The sequence below is a fragment of the Sinohyriopsis cumingii genome, chromosome 7 (assembly GCF_028554795.1).
Source record: "Sinohyriopsis cumingii isolate HCF-2022 chromosome 7, ASM2855479v2, whole genome shotgun sequence".
Taxonomy (NCBI): domain Eukaryota; kingdom Metazoa; phylum Mollusca; class Bivalvia; order Unionida; family Unionidae; genus Sinohyriopsis; species Sinohyriopsis cumingii.
Genome location: NC_142967.1, coordinates 88996510 through 89020116, shown reverse-complemented (window position 1 = coordinate 89020116; position 23607 = coordinate 88996510). Strand labels below are relative to the sequence as shown.

Here is a 23607-nt window from a genome sequence, read left to right as displayed (position 1 = left end):
ACCTACTTACATGTATACTTTTAGAAATAACAAAAGTGGGGGGGTGCTTCCTAACAATTTCAAGCCCCAGCCTGCTGACTATGATGTCACAAGCTATCTAAGATCCATCTCAACAATTGGTAACCATGACATCACTAATACTACATCAACCTACATCAGCCACTTCCTAAGAAAACATGAAAGCAGGAAGACCTAAGAAAAAAGCTAAGCATCCACAAGAGTTCACACAACACAGTCAACCATGGAACTGTGGTGTACAGGTATCCAAGGGTGACCAACCGTCATCTAGCTTGCATCTGTCTCTGCATCTCTACTAATAAAGTGCCCAAGATTTGATGTATAAGAAAAATCACTATCTTCCTATGGCCCAAATTAATTGCTCTGAAAAGGAGAGAAAAAATGAAGAAAAGTTCTTTGTTGCGTCACTTGAGGCAACTGGTGTTGACAACATCAATGGAAATGTAATTATAAACATGACAAAAGTAAATATTAAATTGGAAACATTACGCATAATACATGACAGAGTTGGAAATTGAAAGCGATACAGTCCACAGATGTATATAACCAAACCCAAGGACTGTGTGTTTTTTTTAACAATTAAATGTACCAACTGCAATCTACAGGAAGCAGAACAGGCTGCCTTTCCAGAAAAGTGCCAAGGGTAGAGAAAGAGAGGCCCAGTCACAGGAAGTAGAACAGGCTGCCTTTCTTGAAAGTGCCAAGGGCAGAGAAAGAGAGGCCCACTCACAGGAAATTTAAATAAGATGTTGGCACTTTCTTGCTACAAGACCAAAGTTGGAGTGACTGACCTAAGATTTATTATATCCTGCCTCAACATTCAACCTCCTTCTTCTGGCTTTTTATATAAGAAACTTAATTAACTCTCTAGTACTATAATATCTGTCAATGAATCAGCTTTAGTGGAAACTCAAAAAGGCATTCATGTACAGACAGGCACTGCATACAACCACAGACCACAGAGTAGGGGAGAGTCTGCCATGCAGTCTGTGACTAGAGTCATGGAACATTCCACAAGCAGAAAACTTCCATTCTTTGTGTCCATTGCAAACAAACTCTAGAAAGAAAACATGGACCCACTTAAACTGCAAAAAAATCATTGCACAGAAGTCTTGATGTCCTCCACAGAAACCAAATTAGCAAAGGAAAATTTAAATAAGCTTGAACTGTTAAACATACTAAAGGTTGATTCTTTAACTTGTGATGCAAGTACTCAGCTTGAAAAAGCTGTCAGGGAACATTCAGCTAAGGTTCAGACATCCATACGACAATATACATGCTATGTGCATGCAATGTGTACATTTCAAGAACATGTTAAAAATGTAGATTTAATTGGTCCAATCTATGGTAAGGACAAATATCTCTTTCAGCAAAAATTGGCAACTGCTACTAAGGGAAGAGTACACATACGACATTTCAGTACTGAAGAAGTATTTTTGTCAAAGGCAGAGGCAGCAGTTCAAAATATTATTCAGTGTTTCAGTAATAGGTGTGGAAATCACAAAAAAATTCCTTAGTCTGCCTTGCCCATTTAGCATCCTATTCATTAAAATGTCTGCCATATGGTAAACATTTAAATCTTTGTTCAGAAGATATTGAAAAGCTAGAATCGATAACAATTATTAAATGTACTTGACTATCACAGTATACACCTCCCATAGCCCCTATAGCCTTATTATTCACCATTGGCTTTTACATGATTTTCTAGCGATATTTACTCTCTTGGTTCAAGAGATATATGATCAGGATTTATGCATGGCATCTGTGTGATACCTAACACTGAGATGGTAGTGAGTTTGCCATAGTTTCTACATCGAACTTTAGACAGTGAGTCAAAACAATCTTTCTTTCCCCATGAAAGGTTACATATATTATTCCATAACCATGTTGATCATGTGACCCTGTCCAAATGTGACACTTGCTTATGACTTGTGTCTGTCGAGTTAAACCTCTTTTTTATGTCGTTAATTCTTGAGCTGTAAATTTAGTTTGAAATATTTCTGTCATTGCATAAGAAACCAAAACCATATGATACTTTAGAAACTTTTATCTGAAAATAAATAAACATTACACATCATGACAATGAAATGTTTTCTGGGGTTTTTTCTTCTTTGTCCATATAATTTTATTTTGTCAATATAAAAGAAAAAATATCCAAATTATTACCAGTTCAAAGAAGAACTGTTAGCATCTTCCTTGAGAAAGTGAAATTAACCCTTTACCTCATAGAACATAGTGACAAAGTGCTTCTTGCTATAAATAGAATACCTGTTACCTAGTCGACCGCATACGCATAGGCCTGCCTGTGAACTGTTAAGCAATGTAGTGTATGTTACGTTTAACAGCAATTTTAACCATTTTACATTTTTGGTACACATCTTTTATATGTGGAAAAATTTAAGAGTAAAGTCCGAATGTTATAGCTGTGTAATTATTTTTCATGGAAGAATTTTTATGTGCATTAAAATCTTGAAAGAATTCATTCACCGTCATGTCAGTGAGGCCGCGTGACCAACCGTAGCTGCCATTTCTCATACTCGAAATTTACAAGTTTTTCGTCTGTGTCTACATTACTAAGTCATCTGAATTTGATAATTTATAAAAACTAATTGCTGCCTACATCAATATCAGAGCCTTAATCTAAGTAATTGAATCTTTCATAGTTGTGATTCTAATCATGAAAACTTCGTAAGTACTGAATGAAATCCTGCCTGTGAACTGTTAAGCAATGTAGTGTATTATTACGTTTAACAGCAATTTTCACCATTTTACATTTTTGGCACACATTTATTATATGTGGAAAAAATTAAGAGTAAAGTCCAATTGTTATAGTTGTGTAATTATTTTTCACAAAAGAATTTTTTATCGGCTTTAAAATTTTGAGAGAACTTGTTCACCATCATGTCAGTGAGGCCGTGTGACCAACCGTAGCTGCCATTTCTCATACTCGAAATTTACAAGTTTTTCGTCTGTGTCTACATTACTAAGTCATCTGAATTTGATAATTTATAAAAACTAATTGCTGCCTACATCAATATCAGAGCCTTTACCTAAGTTACTGAATCTTTCATAGTTGTGATTCTAATCGTGAAAACTTCATAAGTACTGAATGAAATCTGTAACCGCCATTTTGGAGAGTGGAGATTACAACCCAGTTACTTTAAATAGCTGATATCGACCAGTGCATAAACAGTGACCACATGATCTGATGTGATTGTCATTTGCAGAAATGAATGTAGTATCTAATAGAGGGGTTTACCCCGAAAGTGGCGCTACGAAAACAGCTCAATATGGCTGATGTTTACAGCAGGCGTCAAAAGGCGCTTCCATGTGAATGGAGTAGAGGTGTCAAAAGGCACTTCCGTGCGAATGGAGTAGAGGTGTCAAAAGACACTTGCATGAGGTAAAGGGTTAATGCAACATATTTAAAAACAACTGTCCATCATAACACACAGGTTTCTAAATGTCACAAGTCAATGCTGTGTTGCATACAATGACAAGGGACATAACTCTTCTCAAGCCTCATAAATAAAGCAGATTTTAAAATGAAGAGGCACATTTAAGTTCCAATATGAGTAAATACAAACTAAATGAGTCAGTATTAAATATAACTTCATGGGTACACACCCTAATGCTCGTTAAAGAGGCACCCACCAGTTATTATGTACATTTCAGAGAGTGACATATGTAAGGTGAAGTTGTTGCATTTGCAACATGCACAATGGAGAAAATGTTGGCATAGCTCTGAAAAGTAAAAAAAAATTATATGTTCTTTTTTTTTACAATTTACCTCTGAGCGCCACCGAAACAGATTTTTATCAGACTTGTTGTGAAAGCTTGTATAATATCGATCTCAGATGAATTCTGTTTCGAGTGAGATCCACACCTATTAATGAGGGTCCAGTCTGATCACATGGTTGAAATTAAACACAATATTCTGGTGAAGAGTCCAAAGTCTTAATCACTGAGCCACAGTTCAATGGCATCCAAGTTATGAACCCAGAAAGAGGACCCCAGCATGGCAGCATTTTTATTAGTTTTGGGTAATATGTACAATTGAGGTGTGCATATTTTAAGAGGGAAAGTATCAAATTCTTCATGTACGGAATGATTATTTTTAGCGATCTCATTAATGCATGTTGAAACTTTTTATTAATTTCTATTGGCTGGTCTTCGTTAATATGTTTGTAGTATTTTTCATCATTTAATTGACATTCACCTTCTTTCACATAATCTTCCTGATTCATAATAATAATAATAGTGTTTGATTTATCACCCTTTTTAATTACAATACTATCTTCATTCATTAGAAAGACTTAATTTCATCCTTAGAAATATTACTATAATATCAGTTTTGTTGATTCCCATGTAATATCCATATATAATCTCAAGTCGGCTGGGTTAGTACCTCAATGTATGTGATGGAGTTTGCATTATGACCTCAGGGTCACTGTTGGGTGGGTGAGGACCTCAGTATATTTGATGGAGTTTGCATTATGACCTCAGGGTCACTGTTGGGTGGGTGAGGACCTCAGTATATTTGATGGAGTTTGCATTATGACCTCAGTGTCACTGTTGGGTGGGTGAGGACCTCAGTGTGTGATGGAGTTTGATTTTAAACTTTGAGGTCACTGTCAGGTGGGTGAGGACCTCAGTATATTTGATGGATTTTGCATTATGACCTCATGGTCACTGTTGGGTGGGTGAGGACCTCAGTGTGTGATGGAGTTTGATTTTAAACTTTGAGGTCACTGTCAGGTGGGTAAGGACCTCAGTATATGTGATGGATTTTGCATTATGACCCCATGGTCACTGTTGGGTGGGTGAGGACCTCAGTGTGTGATGGAGTTTGATTTTAAACTTTGAGGTCACTGTCAGGTGGGTGAGGACCTCAGTATATTTGATGGATTTTGCATTATGACCTCAGGGTCACTGTTGGGTGGGTGAGGACCTCAGTATATTTGATGGATTTTACATTATGACCTCATGGTCACTGTTGGGTGGGTGAGGACCTCAGTGTGTGATGGAGTTTGATTTTAAACTTTGAGGTCACTGTCAGGTGGGTGAGGACCTCAGTATATTTGATGGATTTTGCATTATGACCTCATGGTCACTGTTGGGTGGGTGAGGACCTCAGTGTGTGGTGGAGTTTGATTTTAAACTTTGAGGTCACTGTCAGGTGGGTGAGTAACTCAGTGATGATGGTGGTAGTGTATAGAATATGCTGTAAAAAATTTGGAGTGGGAAATCAAAGCAGTTTCATTGTTGAAGTCAGTATACCTTGCAACAGTTAAGGAAAACACTATCATTTTTTTATGAAACCTCTTGTCCTTCTTTGACCTAGAAAGACATGGAGGAAATTAGGTGAGTTAAAACTGGGTGACTAATGTACAGGCTTACATAGTGATTTCCTGTATTTCAGGAATGAACCTAGCCAGTAATGCATTTCTAAGTCCCCGCTGGGGTGGCATCTACATCTGTAACATTCCTTCTCCGCCACAAAATGCCAGTCTTCCAGTGAGACCCTCCATTGACATGAGGAAAGTTATGGAAATTTTTCTTTTCCAGCTTAGACTGCTGTTGAATCTGCTCTATCAGGTATGTTTTTTAATTAAATCCAGTTTCTTTTATCAGGTCATAAATTCTGTCTGTTGTATTTATTCTTGGCCAAATTATTCTCAACTCGAAACTGTATATCCAGATGGGATTATTCCCAACCCCAAACTGTATATCCAGATGGGAATTATCCCTAACCCCAAACTGTATATCCAGATGGGAAATTCTATAATGCCATGGCACATCAGGGTCTGCTTATACAACACGTCCACAGTTCCAAACGTGTATGTCCAGATCATTTGTTTCATAATGCCATGGCAACATAATGCCATATACAGCATGTCCACCAACTAGAGGTTCATGATTTTCATGGAATGTACAAAAATCCCAAGTGTCGTGACTTTAATGATATTAACAGCGTGTTTCAATATTCATGAGAAAATAGTACAAACTATTATGCATGTTTTACAAAATGGTTTTATCTGTCACAAATTAATGTTACAAGTATAATTATATTCAAGATCCTTTAATCACGTTTGTCTTCTACTCCATCTATATTTCCAGCTTTTCTCTGTTCCTATGCCAGCAAATTTCTGCCTTTACAGTTTTCCAACACTTTGTCGTCTTTTCACATTTAACAGCACTTGCACAGGTAGCCTGTGCCACTTGTCCATAAGTTCAGGCTATAATTGCTTTTTACATGTGTGCAAGTCACTATCATGATATAAAACTCATTATATGTCTATAATTCCTTTACAACTGGATACATACAGGTGAGTTTTCTATACTAAGACATTCTTAGTATCTAGGCACCAAGCTTCAGTGTTTTTATCTGTTTATGCTGTCTTTGAGCCTTCCTACATGTAGTATAGTAAATTATATCTGGAGGCTTAATTGCTTTATTAAATCATCTGCTATCACTAATTTCTAAGTATAATACTATATGATATAGCTCTGTACCCACCCTGTGTTCAAACAGACAGGTGCACTGAATTCACCTGTTCAGGCCACATTGTGCCTCCCTACAGGTAGTATTGTGAATTAATATACTGGTGCTTTATTGCCCTCATTAGGTCATCTGCTAGCACTAATTCATAGTCATATGTGTGACACTTCATTGATTTTACCTGTATAGAAGGTCATTGGACCTTTTCCTATAGGTGAAATTGTCCGATAGTGGATACTGTCACACCTACTTTGTTAGTATCTTAACAGTGGTGTTTCCATTCTTGTTTTGTTTTTTTGTTTTTATGTGTAATATAGAAACTTGTTTACATTACTATATAGCTTCCGCTCTGGTCGGACAAGTACATGTGTACTTATTTATTAGTGTGCTACTCATGCATATTACTATAAGTTTGAGTGATATCTTTATAGGCAATCCATTGGCCTTCCTACAAGTGATATCTTTATAGGCAATCCATTGGCCTTCCTACGAGTGATATCTTTATAGGCAGTCCATTGGCCTTCCTACAATTGATATCTTTATAGGCAATCCATTGGCCTTCCTACGAGTGATATCTTTATAGGCAATCCTTGGCCTTCCTACTAGTGATATCTTTGTAGGCAATCCATTGGCCTTCCTACGAGTGATATCTTTATAGGCAATCTATTGGCCTTCCTACGAGTGATATCTTTATAGGCAATCCATTGGCCTTTCTACAAGTGATATCTTTATAGGCAGTCCATTGGCTTTCCTACAATTGATATCTTTATAGGCAATCCATTGGTCTTCCTGCAAGTGATATCTTCATAGGCAATCTATTGGCCTTCCTGCAAGTAATATCTTCATAGGCAATCCATTGACCTTCCTACAAGTAATATCTTTATAGACAGTCCATTGGCCTTCCTACAGTTGATATCTTTATAGACAATCCATTGGCCTTCCTACGAGTGATATCTTTATAGGCAATCCTTGGCCTTCCTACAAGTGATATCTTTATAGGCATTCCATTAGCTTTCCTACGAGTGATATCTTTATAGGCAATCTATTGGCCTTCCTACGAGTGATATCTTTATAGGCAATCCATTGGCCTTTCTACAAGTGATATCTTTATAGGCAGTCCATTGGCCTTCCTACAATTGATATCTTTATAGGCAATCCATTGGCCTTCCTACAAGTAAGCTGTGACTAGAATAGATTTTTTGTACTTCCTGTTCATACATGTAAGTACTATAAGCAACGCTCCAGTGATTCTACCTGTACAGGCAGTCATATACCCATTCCTATGGGTTATTATGGCTAGAATTGATTACTTAGCATCCACTTTCTAAATATTCACAGTTACGCTCTAATCTGCCTGTACAAGTCACATGCACCTGTTTACAGATAGTTATCTTCATGGGTAACACTGCATGGATACTCACTTGCTCATAAACAGGACACTCACTACACTATGTGTATAAAGAGTCTTCTGTATTTTGTCTTGCAGATTTAGACCATGAGCAAGACCAGTCAGACAGCCCCACATCATGCATAGTTCTTCTAGTTGTCACTCCTTAAAGACATGTAAAACTTGCACATAATGGACATAAGTCAGTTATAACTTGTGGGACAAAAATATCTGATTGTAAATTAGGGCAGCAAGATGGAGAGCAGCAACAGGCATCAGTTACAGTCTCTCTTATCAGAATTATGGACCAGATACATGGATCAAACATCCTGTAAGAGTCTTCACTAACTGGATAGCATCATGCCAGCCATTGACCAGATACATTGATCAAACATCTGTAACTATCTGTCCTCACTAACTGGATAGCATCATGCCAGCCATGGACCAGATACATGGATCAGACATCCTGTAACTATCTGTCCTCACGAACTGGATAGCATCATGCCAGCCATGGACCAGATACATTGATCAAACATCTGTAACTGTCTTCACTAACTGGACAGCATCATGCCAGCCAGATTGGCCGTGTTCTTCCATGACCAGACTTAATCATGTAACTCTGATCATAATCGGCGACAACCACAATTTGATCTTACATCATCAGTCAAAATGAACTTGTCCAATTGCATGAATCTCATAGTGCTACCAATCCCCTTTTTGAATAGACATGTTCTGTGGATGAGACCCTGTCAATACAGGCACTCTCTTGGATCAGTCTTGCTGCATAATGCTGCTAGGCACTTCCTGTGGAAGATGCACAGTTTACATGGATACCCTCATGGTTCTATCTTACCACATGGTGCCTCAACACTTTGGCATACAATGTCCATTTTGGGACTCAGATTTCAAGAGATGTCTCCTCACTCACCCCCAAGCCTCTGCCATCCAAGAGACTCCACCGAGTGACATGTTAGAAGTAACAGGACCTTTGCAGGTAGTGAGGTGACGTCAGCTTCACTACCTTAATCTACAAAATTGGCATACAAGTTCCCTCATTATTAGCTCTTACTTGGATGAGCGAAACTTTGCCTTTCAGGATTGAACTGATGATATCTGCCCTATCCATTGGATTTCTGTCCTCATTTCTCTACATAACCTGCCAGGTCTGCAGTTCCTCCTCTTTTCTCTACATCACCTGCCAGGTCTGCAGTTCCTCATTTCTCTACATCACCTGCCAGGTCTGCAGTTCCTCATTTCTCTACAGCACCTGCCAGGTCTGCAGTTCCTCCTCATTTCTCTACATCATCTGTCAGATCTTTAGTTATGACATCAGGTGAAGTTATCTACAGAAGATTCTACATTCAATTGCTTCCACAATCAGAATCTTTATAGGTCACCACTGCAGGACTCATCATTGTTTGCGATTCCTATAGAACTTGCCACTCATGGTTCAACTCTATTTCAATTGTCATACAGCAAGGGAAAGAGCTAAGCAGACAGCTAAATTATCCTCTCACAAAGCACGTTGATCAAACATCCCATAACCAATCCCAACATAATGAATCAGATGCCATTTTCTCTGTACAGCTGACCTACTTTTGTTTAAGCTGGACTAGGCCATATGCAAGGGACTAGACCATATACAAGGGATCATTGGGTCCACGACCATAATATAGTCACAGTCTCAATTCAATGCATCCCATGAGTCTAGTCGGCAGAATAAGTGGGGTTATATTCACAGGATGGTCCACTTCATAACAGAGACACAACCTCCTATATAGAACTGTAATGGTAGGTATGAACTCACAACAAGTTGAAAAAGATGCAGCGTTCTCTACCTCCACCTTACAAGCCAATCATGATCCAAGATACACTCACAATCTTCATCGAGTGTTCTCCTCTTTATTGATCAGGTTGATGGAATTTGCACCATACCACCTTCCCCCTCAGTCTCGGCACCAGCAGAGGGGTTTGCAAAGCAACCAACAAAGTCAGAGGGATGTCCCTAGAGCACATGCCACTGGGAAACAATCCTACAACTAAGTAGAAGAGTCCGAGGGAGGCTGCTTGTTGACACATTACACATGACCATCCCAATCTCAGTGACATACATATATGCCTCCCCCCCCATTATCACAGATCTCGTTAAGGAGAAGGCTCTGATTGTTTATGGTTGAATTTGGGATACTTCCCATGACTTCATGGGGACCATATCAGTTCATGGGGATTCAGTTCCTGGGGACTCAGTATCTTGTTCAGTTCCCCTACTAAGCCAGTTGCCAGAGTTCTGTCAGCTCCAGTGTGGCACTTATCAGCTTGTCCTGCATTCAGTTGACTGTATTTTGCTCTTTGGTTTGAGATGGATGCGCACACAGGGGGTTGAGGGGCACAAGCCACCTACCTTTTTGGACTGACATAGGAGTGTGGCCTTCTCAGGATTTTTTATATATGACCAGACCACTAAAATGGATACCATTTTTGAAAGCCTTTCATTGATGGCTGATGAACCTACATTGGAATAAAGTTCTCATTCTGCCCTATAACTTCACTGTGGTGACTTATCTCAAAGAGCAAAGTGGACCAAGTACTCGGACCTTTGTAGTCTTATTATGATATTCTAAACATGGTGTCCTCAATGACAATCCAGGTTTCATTTTGAAATATCCTATATCCTATACATCCCCATTTGTTTGTACCCCCTACCAATTTCAATAACGAAAATTTTTAATGTTATTAAAAGTGCACAGAACTAAACTGAATCATTGATTTATAATTTCTAACCGGACTGTGACCAGAATGTCACTAATACTGGCACCCCCTGCACCTTTCATGCTTAGCGGACATTCCATACTAACACAGCGCCATATTGCATACACTATGGGCTAGTTTATTTCCATCAGACAACATAACATTGAGAGTTTGGAATTATATCCCTTTGAACACATGAACATAGAAATTAAACTGCTTTTTAAATCCACGTGAAAGGCAAATTTGTTGTTGTCATTCTTTTCCTTTGCTTGATTCGACATTGTAAATATCGGAAGCAGACGACATATGTATGTACATCTGTAGTCATGCACACACCCCTTTGCTGAAAATGGACTTGTCCAGGAACTGGAAATGGATCTCGAGCATGTCCCTCTATTATATTGAAAACTTCCATTAAGCATGAAACGTGCAGATGATGATGGTGTTAGTGCCACTCTACTCACAGTCAGGTTAGAAATTATAAATCAATGAATGAATTGACTAAGTTCTGTGCACTTTTTATCACATTATAGATTACCGTTTTTTTAAATCAGTTGGTGGGGTACAAACAAACGGGGAGGTATATTAAGACTATAGGTTGGCTAATGTACTGGCAAACTAATTTGTTCTGCAGACAGGAACTCGGTATGAATGGAATAGCCTTTTCATCCCTCAAAAGTGTCTCATTGTCTCTTCATCATCATTCCTTGCTAAAATAGGTAATATAGGACCAACCAGGTCAGTCTAGGAAGGCAATGGAATATAGGGTTAGGGTTAGGCAATACAAAATAGGCAATACAGGACCAACCAGGTCAGTCTAGGAAGGCAGTGGAATATAGGGTTAGGGTTAGGCTGTACAAAATAGGCAATACAGGACCAACCAGGTCAATCTAGGAAGGCAATGGAATATAGGGTTAGGGTTAGGCAATACAAAATAGGCAATACAGGACCAACCAGGTCAGTCTAGGAAGGCAGTGGAATATAGGGTTAGGGTTAGGCACTACAAAGTAGGCAATACAGGACCAACCAGGTCAGTCTAGGAAGGCAGTGGAATATAGGGTTAGGGTTAGGCAATACAAAATAGGCAATACAGGACCAACCAGGTCAGTCTAAGAAGGCAGTGGAATATAGGGTTAGGGTTAGGCACTACAAAGTAGGCAATACAGGACCAACCAGGTCAGTCTAGGAAGGCAGTGGAATATAGGGTTAGGGTTAGGCAATACAAAATAGGCAATACAGGACCAACCAGGTCAGTCTAAGAAGGCAGTGGAATATAGGGTTAGGGTTAGGCACTACAAAGTAGGCAATACAGGACCAACCAGGTCAGTCTAGGAAGGCAGTGGAATATAGGGTTAGGGTTAGGCAATACAAAATAGGCAATACAGGACCAACCAGGTCAGTCTAAGAAGGCAGTGGAATATAGGGTTAGGGTTAGGCAATACAAAATAGGCAATACAGGACCAACCAGGTCAGTCTAGGAAGGCAGTGGAATATAGGGTTAGGGTTAGGCAATACAAAATAGGCAATACAGGACCAACCAGGTCAGTCTAGGAAGGCAGTGGAATATAGGGTTAGGGTTAGGCAATACAAAATAGGCAATACAGGACCAACCAGGTCAGTCTAGGAAGGCAATGGAATATAATCTCAGTGGTTCATACCAGAGTACTTTATTCAAATGGAGACATCCATACCACATTAGCAAACTTTCTAGGTTCTTTTGATGAGAAGCAGTTGGCACCCATCACATTTAAACTTATAGTTTCATGATCAGAAACACACTGTGCTGTCATAGAAGAGAGGATTTTGCACAAATCAGAGACATGTATGATCTTCTATTCATTTAGATTTCACCTAGCCAGGGACACTGGATCCTTGCCCAAGTGTACTTCTCATGTGGTTTAAGCTGGCTGTACAGGAAACCAGTTGAACTCCTTTCAAGAGCTTAATTAGTTCACCAATCATACAAGTCCTACCTTCTCACTACTTTGGCAGTTGGTATGCAAAGTCAGCATTTCTAACAGTTTTTCATTTGCATTAACTATGGCAGATGGAATCAGTGAAATATATTCCTTATCAGTGGACATGAATTACATGCAGTTCCGCTGAGATAAGTCAATTTCACTCATGACATACCCTCTTTCATTGCCAAGAACAGGCTCCAGTCCATGGGAAACGAGACTTCTGTAATGAAATCACTGTCTACTCTGGACACTTCAACTCAAGACCATCTACAAATCTACTACAAGCTTAAATGACACAGCCATTGCACACTTGCATTTATCTCTCAAGCAGGAACAGGAAGATATACCAGCACAGACCCTTTTGTCCTGGATTAAGTGGGTTATATGTTCTGCATAATGAGAAATAACCCCAGCTCAAATGAATTTGTTATGCAATTTGGCTCACAGGGTTAGAGCAGTTGCCATTAGCATAATAGTTGACCACTGGAACTTTTCTGAAACTGACATTATCCAGACCGTGGGATGGAGATTGGAGTCAACATTCTCCTATTTTTTTCTAAGAGATCTTTCATCCTAAGGACTCAACTTGATATTGTAAAACCTATAGCCATGACACAACAGGTCACCTTTCCCTATACCAAGGGGAGACCACTCTGTCTGACCACCACCTACTCGGACAGATAACTTGGGTTTTTTTAGCTAAAAGATTTTAACCTGGGACTACATGATTTGCATGGTGGTAGCAGTTCTCCCTAAGGTGTCATGATTGGGTAGGTATTGTCTAAAAAATACATTTTGCTAGGAAAAAATGGTTTTCCAGGTCCATTAAATAACACAAAAAATTACATCTCATAATTTAGTTATTTTCTAGCATAGTTGAATGTGCCAGTTGTATGTCTTCCTTTGTAAGACTGTGAATCGTACTATAATTTTCTGTCTGTCCATGAAATATTTTTCACATAGTTGAGTGTCTTTTATATTTACTGGCCTTTTCTGATAAATATCTTGCAGGGATGTTGGCATCCCACTCAGAGTTTCCGTGCCTATGATATTGATAGTGTAGCTAGAAAATTGAAGGCTTCATTTTCTGCCAGAACATAATGGTCTCACAAGACAGGTGGTCTCTCATAGCAGCAGTCTCGCAAGACAGGTTTTACTGTAAGATGGTTTACTTGAAATCAGAGCAAGATATTTTTACAGCTAATGACAAATGGAAATGAAACAAAAAAGTGTCAGGCCCCTTCCCCAGAATGTTGAATTGCTGGTCCGTAATATAATTGCAGTTTACATGGTACATATTGCAGTTCTTTCAGAAATACCACAGTATACCTTGGTACATATTGCAGTTCTTTCAGAAATACCACAGTATACCTTGGTACATATCGCAGTTCTTTCAGAAATACCACAGTATACCTTGGTACATATCGCAGTTCTTTCAGAAATACCACAGTATACCTTGGTACATATCGCAGTTCTTTCAGAAATACCACAGTATACCTTGGTACATATAGCAGTTCTTTCAGAAATACCACAGTATACCTTGGTACATATCGCAGTTCTTTCAGAAATACCACAGTATACCTTGGTACATATTGCAGTTCTTTTCGAAATACCACAGTATACCACAATACAAAATAATTTGTTGTGGTTTCCAGCTCCACAACCAGCTATAAACAGTACAGACCCAGATCATGTATTGCCCTGGTAGACCACAATATACTTCTTGCTATTTTCTAACGAAGAAAAAGCTTTTCTATCAAATGGAGAACTAGAACTTTGTTACAAAAATAGGTTCCTTTTTGTAGTAACCTGCAGTTGTCGTTTGTATGTTCTTTCAGTTTGTACTCGACTTCATACATTTGCAGTATAATTAATATCTTTATCATGGTGTGCAGGTAGAAAACTAATGGTTTTGTGGTGTCCTTCTCTGTACATTTTAGTTGATCCTGTACACATAATACTTTGACAAAGACAGGTTTGCTATTGATAGTTTATACTGATAGCATCAGCTCCAGTTGTAATTGAGGTACACACAGGATTCTGCGCCAATCTCTTTAATGTGCTATGTTGTCCATCTGTCCATCCATTACGAATTTGGTTTCTGCACAATAACTCAAGTTTTCAACCATCCACAGTTACCAAATTTTGTGGATGGCATGCACATGGGATAAGGAAGAATCCTTTCAATTTCAGTGTCAAAAGGTCAGGGTCACTGACCAAAAGAATTAAAGTTGTCTGTGCACAAAAATTTAATTTTGTCTACATAGCTGTCTTACAATCATGTATATAATAATGTCTACATAGCTGTCTTACAATCATGTATATAATAATGTCTACATAGCTGTCTTACAATCATGTATATAATAATGTCTACATAGCTGTCTTACAATCATGTATATAATAATGTCTACATAGCTGTCTTACAATCATGTATATAATAATGTCTACATAGCTGTCTTACAATCATGTATATAATAATGTCTACATAGCTGTCTTACAATCATGTATATAATATAGCTGTCTTACAATCATGTATATAATAATGTCTACATAGCTGTCTTACAATCATGTACATAATAATGTCTACATAGCTGTCTTACAATCATGTACATAATAATGTCTACATAGCTGACTTACAATCATGTATATAATAATGTTCCATTTTGATGTGCTTGTCAAGCAGTCAGATTAGTGACACGCCATACATGGATCAATATTATTTAATGGGAGAACTTTTAAAGATACAAATAGTGATATTGCATGGTCTTGAGGTACAAGGAAACAGTTTAGAAACATAACAACCTTTTTCCACTTTGCAGCAGTGAATTTCATCCAGATCTCTCAGCATTGTAATTATGGGTATAAAATATTAATCACCTTATCATAAATAAGATTAATATCAGAAAATATTGATTACAGAGAACAACATACTAAGATTTGGGACACCTACTGTGATTCAGACTTTCTGGAGGTTTCTGAAAATAAGTTAACAAACAACACAGGAATTGCCTACTTTAAACTGTTGATTTTTATTACATTTGCAGAGGAAAATGTCTGACCTGTTTCTAGTTTGTTGTTATAGAAGACAAAAATGCAATAAATGAGATATCACCATTGTTATATCAGTATGTTGTCTGGTTATTAGTTATTATCTTTAAATTTCTTACTCTTTTTGAGGAACCAGTCTAGTAAAAGGAAGAAGTTGCACTTGATGTACAGTGACAAAGTATAAAGAACAACAATGAAATTAAATCTGTTCTGCTAAATTATTTATCTGGCTTTAAATCAGTAAATTTGATTTTAAGATATACAGTGGAACCCTGCTATAACACAATAATTGGGGTCTAAAAAATTGGATCGCGTTAATATTGGGGTCGCGTTAACGCAGTGTTTTACAGTATTTTTCTTTTTTCAGAGAACAACTCATTCGCACATTTACATGTATTCATGTCTGATGTGTATGATGAATAGGGTATCAACACCATTTACTATCGTGCCCTCATGGCATTCAGTTCATCGATAATGCATGTGACTCCACTGAAAAATTGCACACAGATTTACAATGTTTTCAATAATTTTTTCCCAGATCATTGTGTCTGAATTCAACATCCAATATATAGCATGAACAGGGTATCAACACCGTTTACTTGCCATCTGATATCGTACAGTCGGGGCTTGAAATTAATCCATAATATATGTAATTCCATTGCAAAAATTGCATACATATTTAAACTATTCAATAATTTTGTCACACATGTCTGAATTCAATGTACGGTTCATTACGTTCCAGGGTCTGTGAACGGTGTCTGTACACATTTCATACTGCTAACATTTTCTCATATGCGTTCCCGTTTACATTTATCGATTGCAAATTTCTAATAACTAATGCTTGTATGCCTATTCGTTCGAACAACTACAGCAAGAATAATAACCAATCAACACATGCGTTCAGCGTGCATATAACTTTTACTTAGATTTTGTGAATATCGAAAGAAACATGTGAAGACTACTATACTAATCATTGTGTAAAGTGCAGAGAACGACTTGCGTTTATGAACTTGCTTTTCCATAATGGTAACATATTTTTACAAAAAATAGGACATTAACAATGAGTTCATAAACAAACACCATACCCATGTAAAACCCGAGAACTAAGTGCAGTAGGCCTGCAATGGTCAGGAGTCACTTTTATTTTAAAAAATTTAAGCTGAACGCATGTAAAATTTCATACTCTTTCAATTTCCAGCTAATAAAGCAGACATTATTTACTGGTCAAATGATTGTGTCTAATAACACTGCCAAGCCCAGCAAACATGTTGGTGGCTTTCATTTTTTGATGTTTATTAAATTGTGAGAATCTTTTATCAACCACCACATTGTCTGCTGCTTGGTTGTGTATGAAGTTAAAGAAGAAACACATGTTGGCTATTGTTTCAGCAACGATTGTATACAGAATTAATTGAAGACAATCACAAGGACCACTTACTGGCTTTACTCATGGACCACTATGAAGTAACATTTCCAATAATGTTTATTTTGGCATAACACTTCAAGAACCTGGTGATATTGTTAAATTTCAGAAGCTATTCCATGATCGTATTATATTAAAATTTATACACGAACTCTTCCCCAAAATGATAATAAATGTTTTGCACACTATTTCTCGTACTTAAAAAAAAATATTTTTTCCCGGTACGAGAAAAATAGACATGTATTTAAAATTTCAGGAACTATGCCACGATCATGTTAAATTCGAATTCATACTCAGTCTCTTCCCCATAATGATAATACATTTTTTATACACTATTTCATGTACTTTGAACAAAAAATATTTTTTCATTTGCGAATGAATATACAAAATTTCGGGAGCCATGCCACAACCGCGTTATATCTGAATTCGCATTATAGCGGGGTTGCACTGTATTTCAAAAAGTCATTTGTTGACATGCCCATTTACAAATGTTAAAGAGAACAAATGAGTTGAATGTTGACACCTTGGTTATTAAATGTTTGACACCTTGGTTATTAAATGTTTGACACCTTGGTCATTAAATGTTTGACATCTGGGTTATTAGTTAAATGTTTCACATCAATGTTATTAGTTAAATGTCTTTTTATTTTCCATAAGAAGTTGAAGTGTTTTTCACTTGTTTTATGCAATGTATTTAAAGCACCAGCAAAGCTGTTACTCAGGAAATAATCTAATGAGTCAGTGACATTTGATTAATGACACCCATTTACATATCATTTTACATTTGTAATCAGACTACCCCAGGTTAGGTTGCACACTTGTGTTCATTCATGATCATTGAAAATATCATCGTATTGAAACGAATGTGGACTTCAGAAAGGGTTCATGTTGCAGTGATTTTTGGCAAACGTAAACCCAGCTGATTGCTCCTCAGAAAGGATTCGTGTTGTGGTGATATTTGGCAAATGTAAACCCACCAGATTGCTCTTCAGAAACGTTTCATGTTGCAGTGATTTTTGGCAAATGTAAACCCACCTGATTGCTCTTCAGAAAGGTTTCATGTTGCAGTGATTTTTGGCAAATGTAAACCCACCTGATTGATCTTCAGAAAGGTTTCATGTTGCAGTGATTTTTGGCAAATGTAAACCCACCTGTTTGATCTTCAGAAAGGGTTCATGTTGCAGTGATTTCTGGCAAATGTAAACCGAGCTGATTGATCTTCAGAAAGGGTTCATGTTGCAGTGATTTCTGGCAAATGTAAACCGAGCTGATTGCTCTTCAGAAAGGTTTCATATTGCAGTGATTTTTGGCAAATGTAAACCCACCTGATTGCTCTTCAGAAAGGTTTCATATTGCAGTGATTTTTGGCAAATGTAAACCCACCTGATTGCTCTTCAGAAAGGTTTCATATTGCAGTGATTTTTGGCAAATGTAAACCCACCTGATTGCTCTTCAGAAAGGTTTCATATTGCAGTGATTTTTGGCAAATGTAAACCCACCTGATTGCTCTTCAGAAAGGTTTCATATTGCAGTGATTTTTGGCAAATGTAAACCCACCTGATTGCTCTTCAGAAAGGTTTCATATTGCAGTGATTTTTGGCAAATGTAAACCCACCTGATTGCTCTTCAGAAAGGTTTCATATTGCAGTGATTTTTGGCAAATGTAAACCGAGCTGATTGATCTTCAGAAAGGGTTCATGTTGCAGTGATTTCTGGCAAATGTAAACCCACCTGATTGCTCAGAGAGAAATTGGCCATTACCAGATGATCACTAATCTTCTCATCAAGTCGACAAATCAAGATTTTGGCAAGTTTTATATTTTCTTCCGTAGTTAAATGTACATAATTTAGTGACTATATTAATATTGCCATTACCGTCCCTTTCAAATAATGGATATTGCCATTACTGTCCCTTTCAGATAATGGTTATTGCCATTACTGTCCCTTTCAAATAATGGATATTGCCATTACTGTTCCTTTCAGATAATGGAAATTGCCATTACTGTCCCTTTCAGATAATGGATATTGCCATTACTGTCCCTTTCAGATAATGGAAATTGCCATTACTTTCCCTTTCAGATAATGGATATTGCCATTACCGTCCCTTTTAGATAATGGAAATTGCCATTACTGTCCCTTTCAGATAATGTATATTGCCACTACTGTCCCTTTCAAATAATGGATGTTGCCATTACCGTCCCTTTCAAATATTGGAAATTCTATCAGAAAAATTTGGGGCCAACAGATTTTCAGTGAGTTTCATTTTAAGCAAATTCAATATTATGTACAGTGTAGGATGAGTAAATTTGTACAGGACAAGTTAAATTTCCTAGTCACTTGTCTTGCAAGACAAATAAAAGTTCCGAGTCACTAGTCTTGCTAAACATGTAGCCATCTGGAATTTTTGTTGATCCTGCAGAACTTTATTTCCGCCCAAACCTTTATCAATTGCAGTCATCTAGTCCCGCTTTTGAAAGGTGAGAATTGTGACGTGCTTAAAGTTATACAACATTAAACAACGTAGACCCTGATCTGCCATCACATAACACACCAGCAGATCAGGCAGAATTTAGGTTTGTTCAACTGATTAATCTTAACAAGCTGCACAGACCCAAATCTGGTGGTACATTATGCGACAGCAGATCTGGGTCTGTGCAGTTTGCATTTGGACTTAACTTATAAGTGAGTACATGTATGTAGAGTACAGTTTTGGTGACAAACGTTATTAACAGTGCTGGTGACAAACGTTATTAACAGTGCTGGTGACAAACATTATTAACAGTGCTGGTGACAAACATTAAAAGTGCTGGTGACAAACGTTAACAGTGCTGGTGACAAACGTTATTAACAGTGCTGGTGACAAACGTTATTAACAGTGCTGGTGACAAACATTATTAACAGTGCTGGTGACAAACATTATTAACAGTGCTGGTGACAAACGTTATTAACAGTGCTGGTGACAAACATTATTAACAGTGTTGGTGACAAATGTTATTAACAGTGCTGGTGACAAAATGCATTACACAACATTTAGCTATCATAAAATGTCAGCTTTTAATATCCGTCATGAATAAACTTTGTGCTGCAAGTAAATGTGCCTTAAACATACAGAACAGACATATTATTCTTAAACAGTAAAAATTAATTACCCCTGATTGGCTGATAAGGTTTGGGAGAAAGCATTTGGGCATATTTTATCTGGGACATTTTTGACTAGGTGAATATGTTGCTGTAGGGTACAGACAAGAAAATTAAAAAATGTTCACATTTGTAAAAAAATTATATACTTTTGTATTAAGATACAAAATACATCCTGTGCATTAACTATTCAAGAATAAACTTTTAAAAAATGAAAATGGTGAGCCGCACAGCTCGTTTTTGACAAATATTTCCTTGTAGGTACCTGCTATCAAAAGCTTTCCATATACATTTGTAAAGTACCTGTTCAATGACAGTGATAAAATGAAAATAGCTTTACATTAAAGTCTTCTGCTGTTCCACTTTACAAAGGCTTCTTTAGAAAGAAAATTTACTGTTTTTTTTTCAGTAAAAATGTTCAACTAGTCATGAACCTTTAAATAAGGAATTTGGTATCTCGCCACTCCTAGCATTCTTCCAGTTACAATAATTAATTGCCTTTGACCATATACCACATATATGTTGATCCAAATGAATGTGTATGTAAGAGGGCCATTGAATATGTGTATATCAGAGGGCCATTGAATATGTGTATATCAGAGGGCCATTGAATATGTGTATATCAGAGGACCATTGAATATGTGTATATGATTATCCTCATGCTAACAATTACTGTGAATTCACTTAATGCTTTGAGTGGCCGAGTGGTCTACAGCGCTCTCCGTTACGGATCACTGCCATCTCACCTCTGTCTGCGTCGGTTCGAGTCTCGGATTCGGCCAATGTGGCTATGTGAGAAAGCTTGCCAGTAGCTTCTCATGGGTCAGTGGTTCTTTCCGGGGTTTTCTTGGGTTCTTCCTCCACCATTAATACTGGCCGCCATGTATAGCCTATCGTTTGCTGAAAAATGGCATTAAACCACACAACAACAACTTAATGCTTTGGTATTCTACACAATGTACTTACATCTCCGTGTAAATGTACCTGTAAAATTTTGATGAGCGATCACGCAACAGCAGATATAAAAAGTTAGATACAGCGACATGCAGCAGACGATTTTAAGATGCCGCATGAATGCTTCATATCATGCGTCATAGTTATTTCAGAAACCAATTTTGTCCACCACGGACATCTTCAGGTATGCATAAATTATGCAGATCGCTATATACGAGGTCGGTCGATTTGTTTTCATGAAGTGTGTCAGAGAGAGAAGGTGGGCTTCGGCAATCTCCATATATTCCGAATATTCAGGAGGCTGCATTCACACCTGCCAGAGGATAAACATGTGTACATGGCATTGAGAATATGGAAGATTTATCTGGGTATTTTTCTGTGAGAGCTTACCCATTTCAGGGAAATGTGTGTTCAACTCCAATGGGTGTCAGAACAAGAATACAAGACCTGGTAATTAATTTTGCATATACTTGAAAGGGAAGTAATGGTGGATTATACCTCCATAATGAAACATTCTACAAATTTGCATTTACCAAATAACAGGGTTATCAACTCTGAATCTGAATCAAAATTTCCATCCTTTTTGTTTGCAAGTGTTGTGCCTGGCAAATGTACAAATTTCATTTTGTCTGTCAGTCATGCTGTCGAGACGGTGACTTTTGGAGGTTTCATTTTGTCTGTCAATCATGCTGTGGAGACATTGGTGACTTTTAGAGGTTTCATTTTTTTTCTGTCAGTCATGCTGTGGGGGCACTGATGGCTTTTAGAGGTTTAATTTTGTCTTTTAATCATGCTGTAGAGACATTGATGAATTTTAGAGGTTTAATTTTTCTGTTGTTCATGCTGTGGGGACATTGTTGACTTGCATAGGTTTAATTTTGTCTGTCAATCATGCTGTGGAGACACTGATGACTTAGAGGCTTAATTTTTCTGTCTGTCATGCTGTGGGGACACTAATGACTTTTAGAGATTTCATGTTGTCTGTCAGTCATGCTGTGGGGGACACTATTGACTTGGACAGGTTTAATTTTGTCTGTCAATCATGGTGTGGAGACATCGATGAATTTTAGAGGTTTCATTTTGTTTTTTCTGTCTGCCATGCTATGGGGACACTGTTGACTTGTAGAGGTTTCATTTTGTCTGTCAATCATGCTGTGGAGACTCTGATGACTTTTAGAAGTTTCATTTTTTTCCCTCAGTCATTCATGCTGTGGGGATAATGTTGACTTGTAGAGGTTTAATTTTGTCTGTTATTCTTGCTGTGGAGACATTGGTGACTTTTAGCAGTTTAATTCTTTCTGAGGTCTAATTTTGCCATCAATCATGCTGAGGAGACACTAATGACTTTTAGAGGTTTCATATTTTTTCCTCAGTCATTCATGCTGTTGGGACTCTGTTGACTTGTAGAGGTTTAAGTTTGTCTGTTATTCTTGCTGTGGAGACTGATGACTTTTAGAGGTTTAATTTTTAATTTTGTCTGTCAGTCATGGTGTGGAGACATTGATTGCTTTTAGAGGTTTAATTTGTCTATCAATCATGCATTGGATATGTCAGATTGTTACACTGAAATAACTTGTATGTATATCAATGTCCCTTTGTTGCCATAGGATGCTTAGCATACCAGCTTTACATGAACTTGCATAATTCAACACTAACTCTATGATTGCTAACAAATATATAAAATGGACATCAGCCATACAAAATTAATCCAGTTTGAAGTTGCTTGTACCAAGCATTCGGTGTTGATATATCTGGAGACATAGTATTGTCCTTCAGAAATGCTTTCCTTCTCCCAGGGATGGGATTAGAGTCAGACAAAAGATGGTGCCCATATGCCAGGGGAGATAATCTTTCCTAAAGCACCAGTATCCCTGCTATGAATAAGTTAAATGTTAATACAGTGTAGGATGCACACAGCATTGCAGGTAAATTAAATCCAACCTTCATTGCACTGCCCTTTGTGCAAGCAATGGACAGTTGAAATCACTTGAAAGTTATGATAAACAATGGACAGTGAAATCACTTGAAGGTTATGATAAGCAGTGGACAGTGAAATCACTTGAAGGTTATGATAAGCAATGGACTGTGAAATCACTTGAAGGTTATGATAAGCAATGGACTGTGAAATCACTTGAAGGTTATGATAAGCAATGGACAGTGAAATCACTTGAAGGTTATGATAAGCAATGGACAGTGAAATCACTTGAAGGTTATGATAAGCAATGGACAGTGAAATCACTTGAAGGTTATGATAAGCAATGGACAGTGAAATCACTTGAAGGTTATGATAAGCAATGGACAGTGAAATCACTTGAAGGTTATGATTAGCAATGGACAGTGAAATCACTTGAAGGTTATGATAAGCAATGGACTGTGAAATCACTTGAAGGTTATGATAAGCAATGGACAGTGAAATCACTTGAAGGTT

General features: G+C 37.6%; 1 protein-coding gene across 2 annotated transcripts in view; it reads left to right on the top strand.

The window, feature by feature from the left end:
• LOC149795677 (GPI-anchor transamidase component PIGS-like) overlaps nt 1-23607 on the top strand; it is a 105747-nt gene that overhangs the window by 60785 nt on the left and 21355 nt on the right. For both annotated transcript variants that reach the window (XM_089965527.1, XM_089965526.1), the window contains exon 11: nt 5441-5616. In XM_089965527.1, the coding sequence (XP_089821653.1) occupies nt 5441-5616 (176 nt within the window). The remainder of the gene's footprint in view (nt 1-5440; nt 5617-23607) is intronic.